Genomic DNA, 20,245 nt, shown 5'->3' with positions numbered 1-20,245 from the left:
CCCGTATTTACAGCTCTACTGAGGAGTCTCATATCTTATAATTTCCCATTTATTTAAAAATTTATATTTAATAAGTTATTATATTTATTTTTATTGTTTTCATTTCTGTCATTTCTTTCCCGTTTTCATCCACAGTCAATGTGTTTGTGTAAGAGAGAGACCTCACCTAAGTGAGAGAGTGACTCTCTCTCATTTACAAAGGAAAATCTCTATCTCTCTCTCTCTCTCTCCTAAACACCGGGCAACTAGAGCTTCATCTCACCCTTTCCCTCTCCTCATCACAGCCGACAACCCTATCAAGGGTCTCGCAGCTACCATCACAAAGCTGAGCTTGTTTCTTTGTGTAGCTTTAATGGCGGCTTCGTTGTGGGGAGTGCCCCGCAGCTTTGTCAGATACACCAAAACTCTTCCAATTTCAAATCCTTACAGCCCCATTTTCTCCCGCGGATTTTCTTCCAAGCTCTTTGTCAAAGGTACCCTTAACAATTTAAATTCAATGTTAGGACACAACGAAAATCTGTTATTTTTGCGCTGCTGAGTTTTACAAAATTCAGTCTTTCTCTTCACATTTTTTATATTGAGGCAGGTTAATGTGTTTTTTTTTAGAAATATTTAATCTTTTCATTTTCCTGATAAACATTTTTAGAGCAACATTGGGTCTTAATAAAAGTTCTAAGCTTCTTCAACATTGATGTTGAAGCACGTCAACATTTGTATGTAATCTAAACTCGTATAGATTGTATTTGTGTTAATTGATGTCGTTGTTTGCTATGTCAGGTTATGTTTTTGTGTTTTGGATTTCCCTGTCTACTTTTAGGCTATAGAGTTTTTAACATTTGGCTTAGAGATTATGAATCTAAAAATTTACGGTATTGGGGTATCCTAATGTAAGTTTAGACGGCGGAATGAAAGTTTATACAGTAGTATATAAAGTATAATGTATGATGGATTGAGTGGAGTAATTCATGTTTTATAAATAGTACTTTGAATGTTATCGTATACTTTCCATTTCCATGTAGGACACTCTAATACTTAAGTTGAAGAAGTCAAAAATCAACACTCTTGAATTCACGGCCATGGCTGCAGGATCTATCTGAAAGATGATTCCTTAATTTGGCCAATTCGGTTGTTGACCGGACTATAAGTAACATAGGTTGCTATTATGACAAGAAATCATCTGAATTTCTGTAGAGAAAGTTGAGAGAAATGGCTCAGACCAAGTAAATTGGTTGAGCAATGAATCTGAAATTTATATATGAGAGAGTTACAAATTAAGGTGAGAGTTCACCAAATACAGAAGCAAGAAACAGTTACAACACATTTCACTAATTACAGTTAGGAAGAAGAACAGAATTAACTAAATCAACTAACTGAACTAAGTGGGATGACTAATGTCACGGGCAGATATTTTGACAGCGGAAATGCCCGTGCGGCACCTTGACTCCTCTGAGTCAAGGTCAGCCTTCCAACCATTCGAATAACAATAGGCACATTTTTCGCGCGATTGTGTGCCTCTGCACACTACTGTCTCTTGAACAACTTTCACCGAGTCATGCTCTCAAGCATCTATGAGTGCAACCATACATCAAGACTATCTAGCCAAGACACTCACACTATCTATAGGTTCTCACTGTGGCAAGGCAAATCCCAACACTGATGCTCACCCAGACATTCGCAAGCCAAGGTAGCATGTGTGGCCAAAAGCCAACACCAAGGTGACGTGCCAACACCTCTCATCATGCCACATTCGATACTTTTCGAATAGCTCACGTCACAGACCAAGGACTTCCATACATTCATGGTCCAATCCTCAAGGCACCATGCCTTCACGCATGTTGGCAGGCCCTTGAGACTAGCTGTTAGACTAGTAGCACACACTGGACCTCCGTCCTACTCAAGCATAGTGCACCCTCCAATATTTGTATGCTAACAAGTCTCACGAATGACTTCCCGTGCCATCTCGTGTCGAGACTCGTGGCCATGGCGCACCACGATGTCTCTCGAAGGTTCGGGCCACGTTCCATGCAAGCGGCATCCCGGCAAACCAAGGGAACCGTACCCCTAAACCTCTGGCAGCACACTTCGACGCACTACCGGGGTGGCCCGGTAATGTCCACGAGTACTCCTACTCATGGAGACATATGAGTCCCCTCGTGGTCCTCATATGCCCGCCCTACGAGTCCTCCCAACTAGTAATAGCTCACTTGACACACCTGCGCCAGGGGACGGTAGAGAGCTAACACCAGGTGCTCCCCCTACAAAGAGCCTTCTGAACTTTTAGCCTTCTACTAAGAACATATATGATTTTTGCTTGGGAGATATATTTGGCTCTCAGCTCGTCAATTCTCCGAATCTCCCAAATCCGATTGCACCATAGCATTCATTGACCTTTCAATATGGAACTTACCAAGTCCCGTCCATTTCCGGACAATATTGAAGATATTTACGAAAATGCCACTGCCGTACAAACTAGGCATCAGCATGCTCACCAGCCTGCACCCTCGCATGCGCATCTGACCAAGCACCATTCTAGCTTGTAACATGCCCTCAAGGCCGGCATGTTACACTCTCCCCCACTTCAATTGTCGATGCCCTCATCGACCATGACTCCTAAGCTCGCTCCATGCTTCTTCCGAATCTTGAGTCTGCACTAGTCCCTCTACCACTGTAGAATCATTGACTTGGTGATGATCTCCCACGTCCACTCTTGGACTCGATCCAAGACCCCATGCCACTGTCGCTATTCAGAATCCTCCCATGAAGTAGAGTCGCTGCACTCGAATACTCCTTGCACACATGAACTCCTTTGAGTCCATCACTACGTCCCTCCAGTCAACCAAGCAGCCCTTGCAACACTGACCCCAAAGCCAACACATCATTTGATTGTTGCTTTCCCGCCAATTTTCCAATACCTACTCTTATTGGCAAGGAGGAAATTAAAGTGCACTCCTCGGGGTGAGGTTCGCAAACCAACTGTTCCCAACAACACCTACCAAACATCCTTTCAGTGAAGGCGTGTCTCTCTTCAACGTGGCACTCGTGCCAACTGTAGCCTTTATGCAGTATCTAGTGCACCCTTGCACACAGACTTCGCGAAGTAGTCTCTCAGACTTTTGGCCCTCTGGCCTTACTGCATACCCATGGCTTGATGCGAAATGGCCACTCCGGACCATAAGCATAACTACTACTCTGAGCTTCTACAATGTGGTCAATGATCTGATATCATTCAAAACCACTGCACTGCCTTCTGGCTCGTGCTCATGCTGACTCTCAGCATCGTGCCTCAAGTTCTGCCCCCAAATCAACATTGCCTAACTCTAGACGGCCTGTTGAATCTTGACCAACTTGACTGCACTTTACCTCACCCTTGAGGTCTGAAGTTGTCCCAATCCGCTATCTCCCTTCGACATATGAATTAGTGGGCTCCCCCACTTCAACTTGGGAATAACTTCTCTTCTCGAGGTGTACCTCTCAAGGTATAGCTCGCAAGCTAACCACTTTCTCTCATGCGGTCCCTCATTCCATTTATCACTTTTGAAGATGATGTTGAACTAATGCCTCGGTCATTCTAACTCTTCGCCCCTCGACATTTCTATGTTGCCTTAGTACTTGAGTCCTACTGACTTTCACCTTAGGCAAATGTTGCACTGATGTTACCTTAGTACTTGAGTCCTGACGACTTTCACCCTAGGTAACTGGCTCTGTCTGTCTCTGAGTCTCCTTGACTTTACATTCTGAACAACTAACGATCTCCATGATAACTCATCTCGATGCTTTTGTAATGGAACATTGGTCTGCTATTTGGATGTTTGAACTGTGAAGGTCTCTCCCCCACTTCAACTGTTGGCGTCCTCGACAACTTGCCCACACGCAACAACGTCTCACCACCCCAACTCTTCATGCACACAACAAATATAGAAGTGCACCACGCAGGATGTGACTCTCGAGTCAACTACTTCGTGTAGCACCATTGTCGATTCCCCTATGCATGCTGTAACGCCCTACTTCCTTAGAGCTGTTACTAAGTGAGTTTTAAGACAAAACAGTGTGCAATGATCTCGCCAACCGAGGTTTTTTTTAAACAAAAGTGTGACTAATTAAAAGTTAAGGCTGTAATCTTAGAAAAATGCGTCGTTTCAATAAAACTTTTAGTATTAAACATTTGGGATCCCAAAATAAGGTTTGAAAACTATCTACATCTTAAAATAAGTTTACAATTGATCAGTTATAAAAATCATAGATTGTTACAGCCATTTTCGAATAAATCCCCAACCAAAGCAGTCGAGCAGGCCAAACATGTACGCGTCGCTTCACGCTCTCCGTACTCATGGTTGGTTGACTCAGTCATTGCCCTTACCTGCAACACAGAGCACCCGTGAGCCGAAGCCCAGCAAGAAAACTCATGCAGAACATAACATATGCATTTATACAATTTATCATAACAGATAATTCACATACATAAAAGTCAACCATTAGACTGAGCAAACACGGCCATGCCGCCCCTGAAACCTTACCAAAGCCCTGGGGTATCGGTCCTCACCGCAAGGATCTCACACATATCCTCTGGGTCCCGGCCCTGCCCTGACCATAAGCATCCCATGTGCTAAGTGTTACTTCCGGCCCCGCTGCCGTTCTCGGCCTTGCCGCCCTCGGCCATAGCCGTTCATTTCACTATAATCATATATATAGCATAAATCAAACAACATTCAAGCAAATATCAATTCATTTAAATCTGCACCCTAACATGTAATGCAATATAGGGTCGTGCCCTGCAATCATCTCATCATGCAACATGCAATATAGGGCCGTGCCCCGCAATCACACTATGGGCCCATGTCCCATCCTACGGGTGTTATAGTTTTCTTACCTGTATTCCGAGCTTTCCGATGCACCAAGGCCACAAGCACGGTCCTCAAGCACGAGCCTCTCCGAAATCCTAGTCACAACACACATAAAACACTCTTTAATACTAACCAACCCAAAACCACTTCCCGGGACCAATCCCGCACTCTCGGAACCTCTAATTCCCTAAAACGATACATTGGAACCATCCCCCGAGTCCCCGGGCAAACTCCTAAAAACCAGAATTTTTGCCTGCCAAAATGGCCTAGGGCCGCGGCACTCCCTTCAAGGGCCGCGGCGCCCAGCAGCCTGACCTCCTCCTGATGCAACCTCGCGCCGCGGCGCCCAAGAACAGGGCCGCGGCGCTCATACGCGAACCCAGATTTTCTAGGTTTTCTCTTGCGTTTTTCCCGAACTAAAACAATCCCAAATCATCCCAAACTCCAACCTAAGCCCCAAAACCATATCAAAACTCCAAATAGACCATACATCAACCCATAAACATCATAACCCAACTCAATAATACAATCACACCCAAAATCACCCATTTGATTTCAAATTTCAGAAACTCAAACCCAAAGGCCAAAAACACAACCCAAGCTTGAAAAACCTAAACCATGCTTCCAAAATCTTAAACCACAACAGAAAGGAAAACCCAAGGATGTTTAAAAATCTTACCTCAATCAAGAATTCAACATTGAGCCCTCTCCAAATCCAGCTTCAAGCCAAAACCTCTTGATTCTTCTCCTAAATTACCCAATTTTCAGCTCCTTTCTTCCTCTCCTTCTCTTCTAGATTTCTTCTCTTAATTTTAACAAAACCCTCAAATGGCTAAGCCTAAACCGAGTACCCCATATAACCCAGCTGCCATATATCAAATTCCCAGCCAAATGACCATTTTACCCCTCCTTGCCTATCATTTCCTAACTAAACCTCAAGGGCACTTAAGTCATTTTACTTCTATTTCATTTCTACCATTTCTTTCACCTAAACTTGTTACTCTCAACAGTAACTAACGGTTACCCAGGTTACTCAATCACCAATAACCATTACCCGCTAAACCTCAACTTAAACATAGAATTCCCAAGGTGCCCCTAGGCTCCTCCCGAGCCGGGTATAGAAATCCCGTTGTGACTCTTAAGTAAACTAGCTCTCTAGGACCGTCTCGGCACGTGCATCACAATAAAAACACCACACTCACGTGGTACAAATTACAGAATACAATTATCACATATATGCCCTCAGTGGGCTAAAATTACCAGTTTACCCCTATCATGCAAACGGGGTCTACATGCATATTTATTTCACCTAACATGCATACTAACCACGTAGTCATGCATCTCGAATGTTCAATTAGTCATATAACATGCTTTAAATCATAACCATGCATTTAACTCATAAAATCACACATAAATCCCATCATGCCCTCCTGGCACGCTAATCAAGGCCCTTAAGCCTTATTAGCGAATTTGGGTTGTTACACATGCACTGTCCGCATAGCTATCCAGATGCTCTATACTAGCATCTCGCCCCTCTGGGCAGCTTCTCTAGGCTTCTATCGTCACTAAGTGCCAATAGCAAGGCCCTCTGGCCCACATTTAAACTCAAGCACCATCTCGGCCTCCTTAAGCATTCTTCCAATACTAAGTTTCCTTGACGCAGCCCTACAACACTCAAGAAACTCTAGTACTATTTTGACCACTACGCGCGGTCTACTCGGCCTCGCTGGCCTTTGATGCATATATTCCACAACTTAGCATCTCCTACAATGCCTTAGTGTTGCTCACACTAGCTAACATCCCTGTGAGCCAACACGTCCCACTCCATTGTCTCGGCGCCTCCCCTCCGAGACAGAACAAGATAACATGCAAACACTTCCAAGTACGACTATCCTCTGACAATCGCAGCCACTGCCACCTTGGTCTCTATGTGATGCCCTTTGGCACACAAGTAGCAACTGAAGCATTCCATGCTCATCTTAAATTGATTCCTCAAAGCTGTCCACTTTTGATCACTATCGTGACTAACAAGCGTTTGACGGCCACTATTATGCTCCCACACTCTTGCGTACAAGTTCCCTTTTCAACAACAGCGCTCCGTGTGACTTACATTGTCACTCAGGCGAACCTGAACTAGTGGATCAAGCATACAACCTTGACCTCTCGATCAAACCTTGTCTCGTATCAATGAGTTCCAACTCTTTTGTAGCACCTCTCCACAATTGCACGTGTTTGTTGTCTTTCTAGCATCACTGAACTTTCTGATTCGAAGCAACCATAACTTGTCCCCTCTCTAGGATGTCCAGTATATCCACGAAGAAGAGCAACCAAGTCTCATCCCGTCTCAGCCTGCTGATCCTTTCTAGGTGACTAAACGGCTCAACGACATTTGTTCAAGTATCCAGACCTTCTGATCCTTTGTCATGGCTACATCCCCTCTAAGATGGGCCAACCAGATTCACCCCAACTTGAGGTGAACTTGACTCTGATACCAACTGTCACGGGCTGACATTTTGACAGCGGAAATGCCCGTGCGGCACCTTGACTCCTCTGAGCCAAGGTCAGTCTTCTAACCATTCGAATAACAATGGGTACATTTTTCGCGCGACTGTGTGCCTCTGCACACTACCGTCTCTCGAACAACTCTCACTGAGTCATGCTCTCAAGCATCTATGAGTGCAACCATACATCAAGGCTATCTAGCCAAGGCACTCACACTATCCATAGGTTCTCACTATGGCAAGACAAATCCCAACACCGATGCTCACCCAGACATTCGCAAGCCAAGGTAGCATGTGTGGCCAAGAGCCAACACCAAGGTGACGTGCCAACACCTCTCATCATGCCCCATTCGATACTTTTCGAATAGCTCGCGTCACAGACCAAGGACTTCCATACATCCATGGTCCAATCCTCAAGGCACCATGCCTTCACGCATGTTGGCAGGCCCTTGAGACTAGCTGCTAGACTAGTAGCACATACTGGACCTCCGTCCTATTCAAGCATAGTGCACCCTCCAATGCTTGTATGCTAACAAGTCCCACGAATGACTTCTCGTGCCATCTCGTGTCGAGACTCGTGGCCATGGCGCACCACGATGTCTCTCGAAGGTTCGGGCCACGTTCCGTGCAAGTGGCATCCCGGCAAGCCAAGGGAACTGTACCCCTAAACCTCTGGCAGCACACTTCGACGCACTACCAGGGTGGACCGGTAATGTGCACGAGTACTCCTACTCATGGAGACATATGAGTCCCCTCGTGGTCCTCATATGCCCGCCTTGCTAGTCCTCCCAACTAGTAGTAGCTCACTTGACACACCTGCGCCAGGGGGTGGTGGAGAGCTAACACCAGGTGCTCCCCCTACAAAGAGCCTTCTGAGCTTTTAGCCTTCTACTAAGAACATATATGATTTTTGCTTGGGAGACATATTTGGCTCTCAGCTCGCCAATTCTCCGAATCTCCCAAATCTGATTGCACCATAGCATTCATTGACTCTTCAATATGGAACCTACCAAGTCCCGTCCATTTCCAGGCAATATTGAAGATATTTACGAAAATGCCACTGCCGTACAAACTAGGCATCAGCATGCCCACCAGCCTGCACCCTCACGTGCGCATCTGACCAAGCACCATCCTAGCTTGTATGGTCAAGGCCGACATGTTACAACTAACACCCCCCTTCAAGCTGAATGGTCGAGGCAAGACAGTCAGTTTGCTACACATAAAAGAAAATCTGGCCACAAACAAGTGTTTGGTGAGGACATATGCAACCTGATCTTCCGAGGAGATGTACTGAATGAGAATCTCGTTCTGATTGACCATGTCCCTTATGAAATAGATGTCAATTTCTATATGTTTAGTTCGAGCTTGGAACATGGGATTCGAAGCAAGGTGAGCTGCAGATATGTTATCACACCAAATGACAGGTATAGACGGAATCAACAAGTACAACTTAGTGAAAAGATGCTTGTACCAAGTGAGTTCAGTAGCAACATTGGCAAGGGCCCGACACTCAGATTCAGTACTGCTACGAGACACCACTCGTTGCTTGGATGATGACCATGAGACAAGCCTATCTCCAAGAAAAAGACAGTAGCCACTGGTACTTCTTCTATCATCCGGATTGGAGGCCCAATCAACATCTATAAAAGCTGAAAGATGAAGAGAAGTGACAGAGGTAAGGGTGATACCATGAGATTGTGTTCCTCGGAGGTAACGTAAAATTCTCTTCACAGCTAACCAATGAGTTGTGGTTGGTGCATGCATAAATTGACAAGCCCGATTAACAACAGAGGCAATATCAGGCCTAGTCATCGCGACATATTGAAGTGAGCTAAGGACTCTTTTATATTCTGTAGGATCAATGAGATGAAGACCATCATTTTGAGACAAAGGCTTGCCTACTGTTCCTGGAGTTGGGGCAGGTTTCGAATCCAACATATCAGTAGACAATAGAATGTCATGAATGCACTTTTGTTAAAATAAATGTAGTTGACCAGGGGTGCTAGTAACTTCAATGCCAAGGAAGTAATGCAAGGGACCAAGATCACGAATAACAAATTGTTGTTGAAGCTTGCAAACATACTAAGTTATTTGACCTTGATCACTGCCTGTAATGATGATATCGTCAACGTAGAATAAGAGATAGATGACAAATAATGGTCTATGAAGAATAAGCAGAGAATTATCAGCTCTTGAACAAACAAACCTCCAATTGCGAAGTGCCTGACTTAGTTTGGAGAACCAAGCTCTCGGGGCCTGCTTAAGACCATATAACGCCTTTGAGAGTTTGCAAACATAAGATGGATGAATTGTGTCCACAAAGCTAAGGGGGTTGTGTCATTTATACATTTTCTATGATATCACCATTCAAGAAAGTGTTATGAACATTGATCTACCTAATATGCCAGCCTTTGGCAAGAGCTAAAGTTAAGACCACCCGAATAGTGCCTAGCTTGACCACTGGAGAAAACGAGTCGAAGTAATCGACACCTGTTGTTTGAGTAAAACCACGTGCAACTAGTTGGGCTTTATGCCAATCAAGGGTGCCATCTGGATTATACTTCACTTCAAACAACCATTTGCAATCTATGATATTTGTGTTAGGGGGCTGAGGAACAAGATGCTGTGTGGAGTTGTTGTGAAGTGCCTTAAGCTCACTTTCCTAGCAGATTTCCAATGTTGGTGAGATAAAGCTTGCTTATAGTTCTTTGGTGGTAAGTGAGGATCCACATCCTGTTTAGCAAGAAATGTCTTTGGCTTATGAATGTCACTTTTAGCTCTTGTCACCATAGGATGAGTGTTAGCAATGATTGTATCCTGCACAGTTACAATGTTAGAGTCACAAATATTGGGAAAATTTTGATATATTATTTCTATTCAGTGAATATATATTTGTACAAGTATATGATAGGTGTGAACCAAATCACAAATATACAGAAAATAAATTAGCAAATTATTAAGTTTCCTAGAATAAGAATAGCTATCAAATCTTTGAATATTTGACAGCCTTACAAGAATCATTCTAAGATAGGAATGTTCCTAAAAACAGTCTGATTTTCCCACACTCCCCCTCAAGCTAGTTTAAAAATATCCTCCATAGTCAGCTTGCTATTCAAAAAATCAAACTATTTTTTAAACAATACTTTTGTGAATACATCAGGTACTTGTTGTTCAGTAGGAATATAAGTCACACACTGAACCATCCTCTATTTTCTCCTTAATAAAATGCTTGTCCACTTCAACATGTTTTGTACGATGATGCAAACTGGATTGTGTGAAATTGAGATAGTAGCCTTGTTATCACAGTACAACTTCATAGGAGATGACTGTGATACCTTCAATTCTTCAAGTAGCCTTCTTATCCACAAGATCTCACAAATACCTTGAGCAACAGCTCTAAATTCTGCTTCAGCACTACTTCTAGCAACCGCACTCTGCTTTTTACTTCTCCATGTAACTAAGTTACCTCCAACAAAGGAACAATAGCGTGAGGTAGACCTTCTATCCACTACACTACCAGCCCAATCCGCATCTATATAAGTCTCAATTTGTAGATGGCCCCGTGGTTTGAACATGAGTCATTTCCCAGGTGTTCCCTTTTAGTATCTCAAAATTCTGTAAACGGCTTTGAAGTGTTTCGGTCCAGGTGAGCGCATGAACTGACTCACCATACTCACTGCAAATGCTATATCTGGACGCGTGTGAGATAGATAAATCAATCTTCCAACCAGCCTTTGATAGCACTCTTTGTCCTTTACATTCTCTACTTGAGCGGGTTGCAATTTTTCGTGTGGTTCAACCAGTGTTTCAGCAGGCTTACTTTCCAACAAACCAGTCTCATCCAGAAGATCAAGGACATATTTACGCTGATTTACAAAGATACCTTCTTTGGACCTAGCAAACTCCATTCCAAGAAAGTATTTTAATGCACCCAAGTTCTTGATTTCAAATTCTTCAACCAACTTCTTCTTTAGAGCTTCTAGTTCACAATGATCACTCCCTGTTAGCACAATATCATCTATGTAAACAATTAAGATAGCAACTTTACCTTTCTTTGAATGTTTAAAAAACATAGTATGATCAGCTTGACTTTGAGTGTATCTATTGTGTTTTATCACCTTTCCAAAACGCTCGAACCATGATCTTGGAGACTGTTTAAGTCCGTACAAGGACTTCTTTAGTTTGCACACTTTTCCCCCTTCAAACTCTTCTCAAAGCTAGGAGGAGAACTCATAAATACCTCTTCTTCCAGATCTCCATTAAGAAATGCATTTTTTACATCTAATTGATGTAACAGCCAATTAGAGTTCACTGCAAGGGAAAGAATCACTCCAATAGAGTTTATTTTTGCTACAGGAGCAAAAGTTTCTTGATAATCTATCTCATAGGTTTGAGTGAAGCTTTTTGCAACAAGCCTAGCTGTATATCTCTCAATACTCCCATTAGCTTTGGTTTTTACTGTAAAAATCCACTTGCAGCCTACAACTTTTTTCTTCGCAGGAAGCTCAACCATCTCCCAAGTATCATTCATTTTTAAGGCATTCATTTCTTCAAACACTACTAATTTCCAAGCTTATTCCTCTAGTGTTTCCTGTATGTTTCTAGGCACAACAAGGTCTGAAATATTTGTGGTAAATGCTCTATGAGTTTCAGACAGTTGGTTATATGAAATATATTTGGCAATAGGGTATTTAGTACAGGCTCGGGTCCCTTTTCTAATGGCAATAGGAAGGTGCAAATCTGAGTTAATGTTTCATGGTGCTATTTCTATATCAGGCTCGGATTCAGGATTAGTAACACTTGGAGGCAAAGGATGAATAGAATGAGAATTGTTACCAGGAGTATTCAGATGACCATCACTCAGGGCTTCAGATTGATCAGGTTCTGAGATGAGTTGCTGGTCTTTATTTCTTTCAATGACATTCTTTCTAGTATAAACCACAGGCTCAAGATTTTGACGATTTTTAATCAATCGTAGTATTTCTTTATCTAACAGACCAATTTCAGATTCAGTTTCAATAGTTTGAACATCTTTAAGAGAAGGAGAAGCATCCAATATAATATTCGGTAAAGGAACAAGTTCCAAAAAATTTGATTCTTCTAAATTCTCCCCCTGAATTAACTTTTTCTGAAAATATGGAGTAGTTTCCAGGAAAGAAACATCCATTGAAATATAAAAAAAATTTGTAAGAGGATTGAAACACTTATATCCTTTTTTATTAGGGAGATACCCAAGAAAAATACATTTTTCAGCTCTTGGTTCAAATTTAGACCTAGACCTTTTAGGAATGTGTACATAAGCAATACAATAAAAAAAAATTAAGGGTAATTCAGAATAAATCCGAGAACTAGGAAAACTTTTTTTGAAACAAGATAAAGGAGTTGTGTACTGTAAAACACTAGTAGGCATCCTGTTAATCAAATAAGAGGCAGTAAGTATAGCATCTCCCCACAAGTATTTAGACATATTCATGTAAAACATCATAGCCCTAGCAACTTCTAACAAATGTTTATTTTTGCGTTCAGCTAAGCCATTTTGTTCAGGGGTGTCAGGACATAAAGATTGATGTAATATGCCTTTTCCACTTAAAAAACTGCCCAGAATTTTATTAAAATATTCTGTACCATTATCAGATCTTAAAATGCTGATTTTAGTTCGAAATCGGGCTTCAATCATAGAATAAAAATCGGTAAATTTTTTTGCAACTTTAGATTTTTCTTTCATTAGGTAAACCCAACAAAGACGAGTATGGTCGTCAATAAACGTAACAAACCATTTTTTATCAAAAATTGTGGTGACCTTAGATGGTCCTCGAACATTACTATGAAAAAGGTAAAATGGTTTAGAAGGACAATAAGATTTTTGGATATAAGATTTACGTTGACTTTTGTCCAATAAACAACTATCACAACCAGGAAACAAACGTTTTAAATAAGAGAAACTAGGATGGCCCAATCTATAATGCCAAATCATTATTTGATCATAAACAGTAAAAGATCTGATACTACTAAGTCCTTGAGCAATTTTATTATTAGATAGAATATCCTAAAAATAGTAGAGATCATTACTCATCCTAGCACTGCCAATCGTCTTTCCCAAGCTCCGGTCTTGAAAAATACAATGAGATTCATAGAAATTAACACAACAATTAAAATCTCTGGATAATTTACTAACAGACAGGAGATTACTATGAAGTTGGGGAACATGGAGAACTAATTTAAGATTTATTCCCTCAGATATTTTAATTAAACATTTCCATGCAATTGGTGATAAACTACCATTAGTTATCCTAACTTTACTAGCACCTGAACAAGTTTATAGGATTTAAATATATGTGAGGAATTGGTCATATGGTCAGAGGCTCCTGAATCAATTATCCATGGAGTAGATGTTGAAAGAAAAGAATGGAGAGCATGTTTTTCATTACCTATATGTGCCACAGAAGCAACAGAAATACTAGAGGATTGCAGAGTGGATTTCAGTAATGTTTGAAGATGCTCCATTTGCTCTTTAGTAAAGGGGCTGGTTTCAGCTTCATTTGCTGTAGGTGCTCCATGTACACGCCCAGATTTGCTCTTCCAGTTTGTTGGTTTTCCATGAATCTGCCAGCAAGTCTCACGAGTATGGTGAGGTTTGTTACAAAAGTCGCACCACACCTGTGGTTTCTCATCAGATTTGTTCCAGGCAGGTTTAGAGCTTCCTCCCATATTGGAAACCAGGGTTGATCCCTCAACAATAGTTTCAGCAGCCTTCTTTCCCAACATAACGTTCCTTCGACTTTCTTCCCTTCTCACCTCAGCGAACACCTCACTAATAGGAGGCAGCGGTAATCTACCAATAATTCTCCCCCTTACCTCATCAAACTTGACATTAAGGGCAGCTAAGAACTTGTAGATCCAATTATTCTCAACAGTTTTCTTATGATGTCGTCCATCCTCAGTAGATTTTCATTCATAAGTATCAAAGAGATCAAGATCCTGCCATGTTCTTTTAAGAGAAGTGAAATATTTAGTAATAGTATCCTCACCTTGCTTCATGTCACTGAGTTTGAGATTCAACTCAAAAATCTGAGATTGATTCTCCAAGTCAGCATACTTCTTACTTACATTGTCCCATAGTTTCTTAGCAGTTGGGTCACACATGTAGTTGGAGCTGATGTCTTCTTCCATAGAGTTAACAAGCCAAGTCATCACCATAGAGTTCTCTACGTCCCGACAGCGTACGTCGGATCATCCTCTTTGGGAGTCTTCTTCTCTCCCGTTAGGTAGCCCATCTTCCCACGTCCTCGCATGTACAACCGGATTGACTGAGACCATCTCAAAAAATTATCACCATTAAGTCCAATGGTGGTGCTCTGAACTGGGTGAGATCCAGGGGTAATTTTAGAGGATTCAACAGTATTAGGAATGGCTGGAGTGGATTCTTGGGTAACATCTGACATGGTGGCTGAAGAAAATGAAGAAGGCAGAGAGAGAAATGGTAGGTTTGCTCTGACACCAAGTTACAAATATTGGGAAAAATTTGATACATTATTTCTATTCAATGAACATATATTTATACAAGTATATGATAGGTGTGAACCAAATCACAAATATACAGAAAATAAATTAGCAAATTAATAAGTTTCCTAGAATAAGAATAGCTGTCAAATCTTTGAATATTTTACAGCCTTACAAGAATCATTCTAAGTTAGGAATGTTCCTAAAAACAGTATGATTTTCCCACAGTTAGTCGCATCTTGATTTGTAATAGGTGGGGAAGGAGTAGGGGAGGGAGAAGGAGAGGGCGGAGTGGTCCGAGGAGAGATGTGTGGAGTTATGGAAGAAGAGGAAGAGGTGGGAGAGATGTTGGGTAGTGTGGTTGTGTGACTAACCAAGTAAGTAATAAGTAGAATTATAACTGGAGTAGAAGAGGGAAAATATGTGGGTTTAGAGGAACTTGTTAAGGAAAAACAAGGGAAGGAATTCTCATAAAAAATATCATGCCAAGTATATATTCGGCTGGAAGAAGTGTCCAGGCAGAGGTAGCCTTTGTCACTAGTGTTGTAGCCTAAAAAGATGCAAGGTGCAGACCTATATTGAAGTTTATCAACATTGTATGGTCTTAAACAAGGAAAACAAAGACAACCAAAGGTACACATGAGTGAGTAATCAGGAGTTTTGTTATATAAAACTTGAAAAGGAGACTTGGAATGTAAAATTTTAGTAGGGAGACAATTTATTATATACACAACTGCACGAAAAGCATAGAGCCAATAGTGCATTGGTAATGAAGCATGTGCTAACATTTCTAGGCCAGTCTTGACTGCATGTCGATGTTTTTGCTGGACTCTCCCATTTTGAGCGGATGTGTAAGGACAGGAAAATCAATGGTGTATGCCACAAGAGTTTAGGTAGGGAATAAATTATTTATATTCACCACCATTGTTGGATTGGACCTCCTTGACGGTGGTTTGAACTGATTTTCAACAAGCAACTTGAATGGTTTAAAAACAACAATAGCTTGATCTTTAGTAGGAATGGCATACAACCAAGAGAATCTAAAGAAATAATCCAAAAAGAGAATAAAATACCGTGAGCCATCTATGGCTGCTATAAGGGTTGGACCCCATAAATCGGTGTGTATTAAAGGAGAAGAGGCATGAGATTGGGACAGTGAAAAAGGAAGGCGATGACTCTTAGCAAGTTGACAAGAAGAGTAAACATGAGTTTTATTATATGAGAATGGTTTATTACTCTTTTGTAGAACTCAATTTACAATGTAAGGATGAACATGACCAAGCCGTGCATGCCAAATGGCAAAAGGTGTTTGTTGTACATTATGAAATTGAACTTTGGAATGAAATGCTTTGAGAACAATGGCTGGAGTGGTGTGATAGGCAGACTTGTGATTGGAACCAGTAGAAGCTTGTAGAGCTTTCACAGCTTGAAGTGTCTATAGTTCTTGATCAAGGGAGCCTTGATGCAAAAGCTTCTTCGTGATTAGGTCCTTGATTTTGTACAAGTTGGAGTAGAGTTTGACAAAGACATTGTTGTCAAGACAAAGTTTAGAAACAAAAAGTAGATTAGTAGAGAGTGGAGGAACATGATAAACATTTGTAAGATTGAAAGAATGATGATAAGCATTGATATGAGAGTGACCAATAGAGTTAATGGGGATAGAATTTCCATTACCAATTGTCACCGAGTCTATACCAGAGTACGAAGACTGAGAATCAAGATTATTGATAGTTGGAGTAAGGTGATGTGATGCACCCGAATCAAGAAGCCATGTATCATCAGCTATTGTGTTCGAATTAACCACCATTGCCGAAATTTGTGGTGATGGAGCTGAAGTGGAAGCATTTGGAGGAGGCAAATGAGGAGCAAACCTTCTATCACATTGAAAAGCAGTGCCGAAGACAGAGTTGGCATGTGGTTCTTGAACCATTGGGAAAGCTTTTCGCAGAAGGAGGTCCTCTTTGTGGACTATTGAAAAAAGAGTTGGAGTAGGTTCCATGATTCAGAGCAGTTCGATTCCAAGAATGATTCTTGGGAGGATTGTGGCGATAGGCAACATTGGCAGCAATGGTGGTGGATTCATCAACAGACATTTGTTGCTCCAATCTTGATTCATGAGCAAGAAGTAAACTAGTAACATGCTCAAAAGTGACTCCTTTGGACTTTGAAGTAATGGATACCACAAACGAATTATACTTGGCACTAAGACCGGCCAAGAGTTATAAAACTTGATCTCTATCAGAGATTTTCTCAGATGCAGCTGCAAGTTGATCTGTGAGGGTTTTGACTTTGAGGATGTAGTCAAGCATGGTGGAACCTCCTTTTTTGATAGTTTGTAATTGAAGCCTGAGTTGCATTATTCACGCGTTGGAGGTAGAGGAGTAGATCTGAGTCAGGGCAGACCAAGCCGCAACACATGGCCAACAATTTGAGACATGAGCACTGGTGTTAAAGAAGAGTAGAGCCAACTGAGAATAAGTCTGTCCTCCCTTTGCCAAACCAGAAAGTCAGGGTTGAGTTCTGTAGCGCCATTGAGGTGGAGCAACATCAGAACCATCAAGAAAGTTTTCTATGCCATTTACAAAAATGACATTCTCCAATTGAGTGTGCCATAGTAAGTAGTTAGTGCGATCGACCTTGACAGGAAGAAAGTGATTGAGAGCTTGAGAGAGTGCTAGAAATTGCAATTGCTGTTTTTTTTTTTTTTTTTGAAAAAGAGAGGAAGACCACATGTACATGAGTGGTCTACTCTCAAAGAAATTGCTGTTGTTGAACAGTGAGCAGAAAATGTGGAAGAAGTCGCCATTGTTGCAGGAGCTTGGGACTGAGCAGGAGGATTGGAGGAATCATCTGAGGTGGTAGTTGCCATTGGAGTGAAAGTGAAGAACTAAAGAAGCAAAAGAAAGTGAAATCTTGGATCTTGAAGGCTTGATACCATGTAAACAATAGAGAAAGTTGAGAGAAATGGCTCAGACCAAGTAAATTGGTTGAGCAATGAATCTGATATTTATATATGAGAGAGTTACAAATTAAGGTGAGAGTTCACCAAATACAGAAGCAAGAAACAGTTACAACACACTTAACTAATTACAGTTAGGAACAAGAACAGAATTCACTAAACCAACTAACTAAACTAAGTGTGATGACTAACAATTTCAACCTATTTAACAAATCTAATATAGAAAAGAAGAGCTTAGTATCGATTTTTTACAGCCATAATGACCAATCATTAAATAGCTGGAAATGGGAAAGCTTTAGAATTGTTTGTATTAGAAGATCTATATAGCCACTCGATACTTTATTTAATCGCATATACCACCTGCTTCCACTTCCATGTGATTGAAGATTCTATATTTCTCTCTTAATATAAGGCCCAAGGAATAGCAAAAACTATCCACATCTCATTCTGTCTTTTGTCGTCTCAAAAGTCCCCCATTCTTTACAAAATGAATTGGCAATGTGTTGGCCAAACCCAATTTAATTTGATGTATGAATTTTGCTCAAACATCCACCCAAGGAGCAATGGAAAAATAGATGATCACTAGACTCTAAGCACATTTTACATTAAACACACCAACTATGAAAAATCTGTAAAATGACTTGTGTCTGTAAATTTTCTTGAGTGTTCAACTTAATCAGGGCCCTTAACCACAAACATCTTCACTTTTAAAGGGGCCAAATATTTCCATATGAATGAATATGCATTAGACTGGTTTGATCCCCTCAATTGTGTTTAACTTCTTGAACATAAATTTACAAGAAAAAGCCTTCAACCCATCTAGCTTCCAAATCCTCCAGTCAACACGGTGGTTTGGCAGCATAACTTTCATCATCATCATCATCATCATATAGATTTCTCTTATAGGGTGTATGATTGGACTAAACTCTTATGGAGATTAACACCGCCGTTGACTAGTCCGGCTCTTTAGAATCAGGTTATGCACTTTGAACCTTTATCCAATTGATAGGGTGGATTGACAGCATCAATCTCATCATCATCTGTTTTTTGCTGTACTGAGATTGAGGTTGATATTTGAACCCCTTTGGGACTGTTATTTTAGATTTTGTGGATTTTCATCTAAAACTTCTTGGCAATAAATTATCCACTCTCTGCCGAGTTATTTAAGTGTCCTTGTGACCATATGTGTTTTACTTCGGTTGTTGTAATGGTATCAGCAAAATCTCTCCAAGTATGCTGCCTTTACTAAATGCTTACAAGTATAACCATTGGCTTTCTCACAGGCATATCTTTTTCTACAACAGAGGAGACATTGGCTAAAGTGTTTTCAACATTTGGCGAAGTAATTGAAAGTATGTCTTAATGTTGATAGCACAAAGGTTCAATATAACATGTCCATATTAATGATCCTCAAATGTTGGTGCTTCTTTTCCAGCTAATATTATAATGAATAAAACTCGAAACAGATCAAAAGGATATGGATACGTGACCTTTGCTGAAGAAGATGATGCTGAAAAGGCTTTGATTGGCACAAATGGGAAGGTACGTACGTAGTACTGAATTTTTCATCTCTATTAAAATTGTAAATTTTCAAACGACGATACAATTGCAAGCTTGATTGCAGATTATCGATGGACGAGCTGTTTACGTGGACAAGGTACGGCCCACCAAATTTTCTCGGAAGCCATGGCCAACACCAACAGCCAGAGAACCATCTCACCCAGAAGATAGCACTCCTGGCACATAACTAAGCTATAATTAGACAATTTTTATAATATCTATATAAATAATGGAAATTTTTGGATTTAAGGGTTTTTTATATTTTTAATGTTAACTTTAACGGAATATTCTTATATTTAACTTGCAAATGCTTAAACTTAAATAAAATAAAATAAATAATTAAAAAATTAAAATAAGATATTTTTGAAATATTTTACAATGATAATTTTTTTAAAATAATAAATAATTAAACAAATTAATATATGATATTTTTTAGATATTTTACAATGATAATTATTTAAAAATAATAAATAATTAAATAAATTAAAATATAATATTTGTGAGATATTTTATAATGATAATTATTTAAAAATAATAAAATTATTTTAAAAATTTAAATAAAATTTAATTAAACTTAAATTCACTTATTAGAATAATATCATATTAAATATATAATATAATCTATTGCCAATTAGTAACAAATTAATTTTAAAAAAAAACTAGCAAAAAACTTACATTTAAAATACATGTATAATATTTAATATTATATTAAATATATAATATATAATTGTTACTTTTAAATTCAAAAATTAGAATAAACATAAACTTAAACAAAAATAAATAAATTATTTAATTAAAATATGATATTTATTTGAAATGTATATGATATTAATATAAATTTAATAAAAATAATTAATAAATTTTATAAATAAAACTAAGCAAAC

The 20,245-nt window shown here is 40.0% G+C and overlaps 1 protein-coding gene across 1 annotated transcript; it reads left to right on the top strand.

The window, feature by feature from the left end:
* The first annotated feature begins 117 nt into the window (after positions 1-117).
* On the top strand, positions 118-19,656 carry LOC133788901 (small RNA-binding protein 11, chloroplastic). Its single transcript, XM_062226547.1, has 4 exons — positions 118-473; positions 19,085-19,153; positions 19,237-19,343; positions 19,426-19,656. The coding sequence occupies exons 1-4, from the start codon at positions 353-355 to the stop codon at positions 19,546-19,548; spliced, it is 420 nt and encodes a 139-aa protein (XP_062082531.1). The 5' UTR covers positions 118-352; the 3' UTR covers positions 19,549-19,656.
* Positions 19,657-20,245: the final 589 nt, after the last annotated feature.

Source organism: Humulus lupulus, chromosome 7 (assembly GCF_963169125.1).
Source record: "Humulus lupulus chromosome 7, drHumLupu1.1, whole genome shotgun sequence".
Taxonomy (NCBI): Eukaryota; Viridiplantae; Streptophyta; class Magnoliopsida; order Rosales; family Cannabaceae; genus Humulus; species Humulus lupulus.
This window is presented reverse-complemented; position numbering and strand designations above follow the sequence as displayed.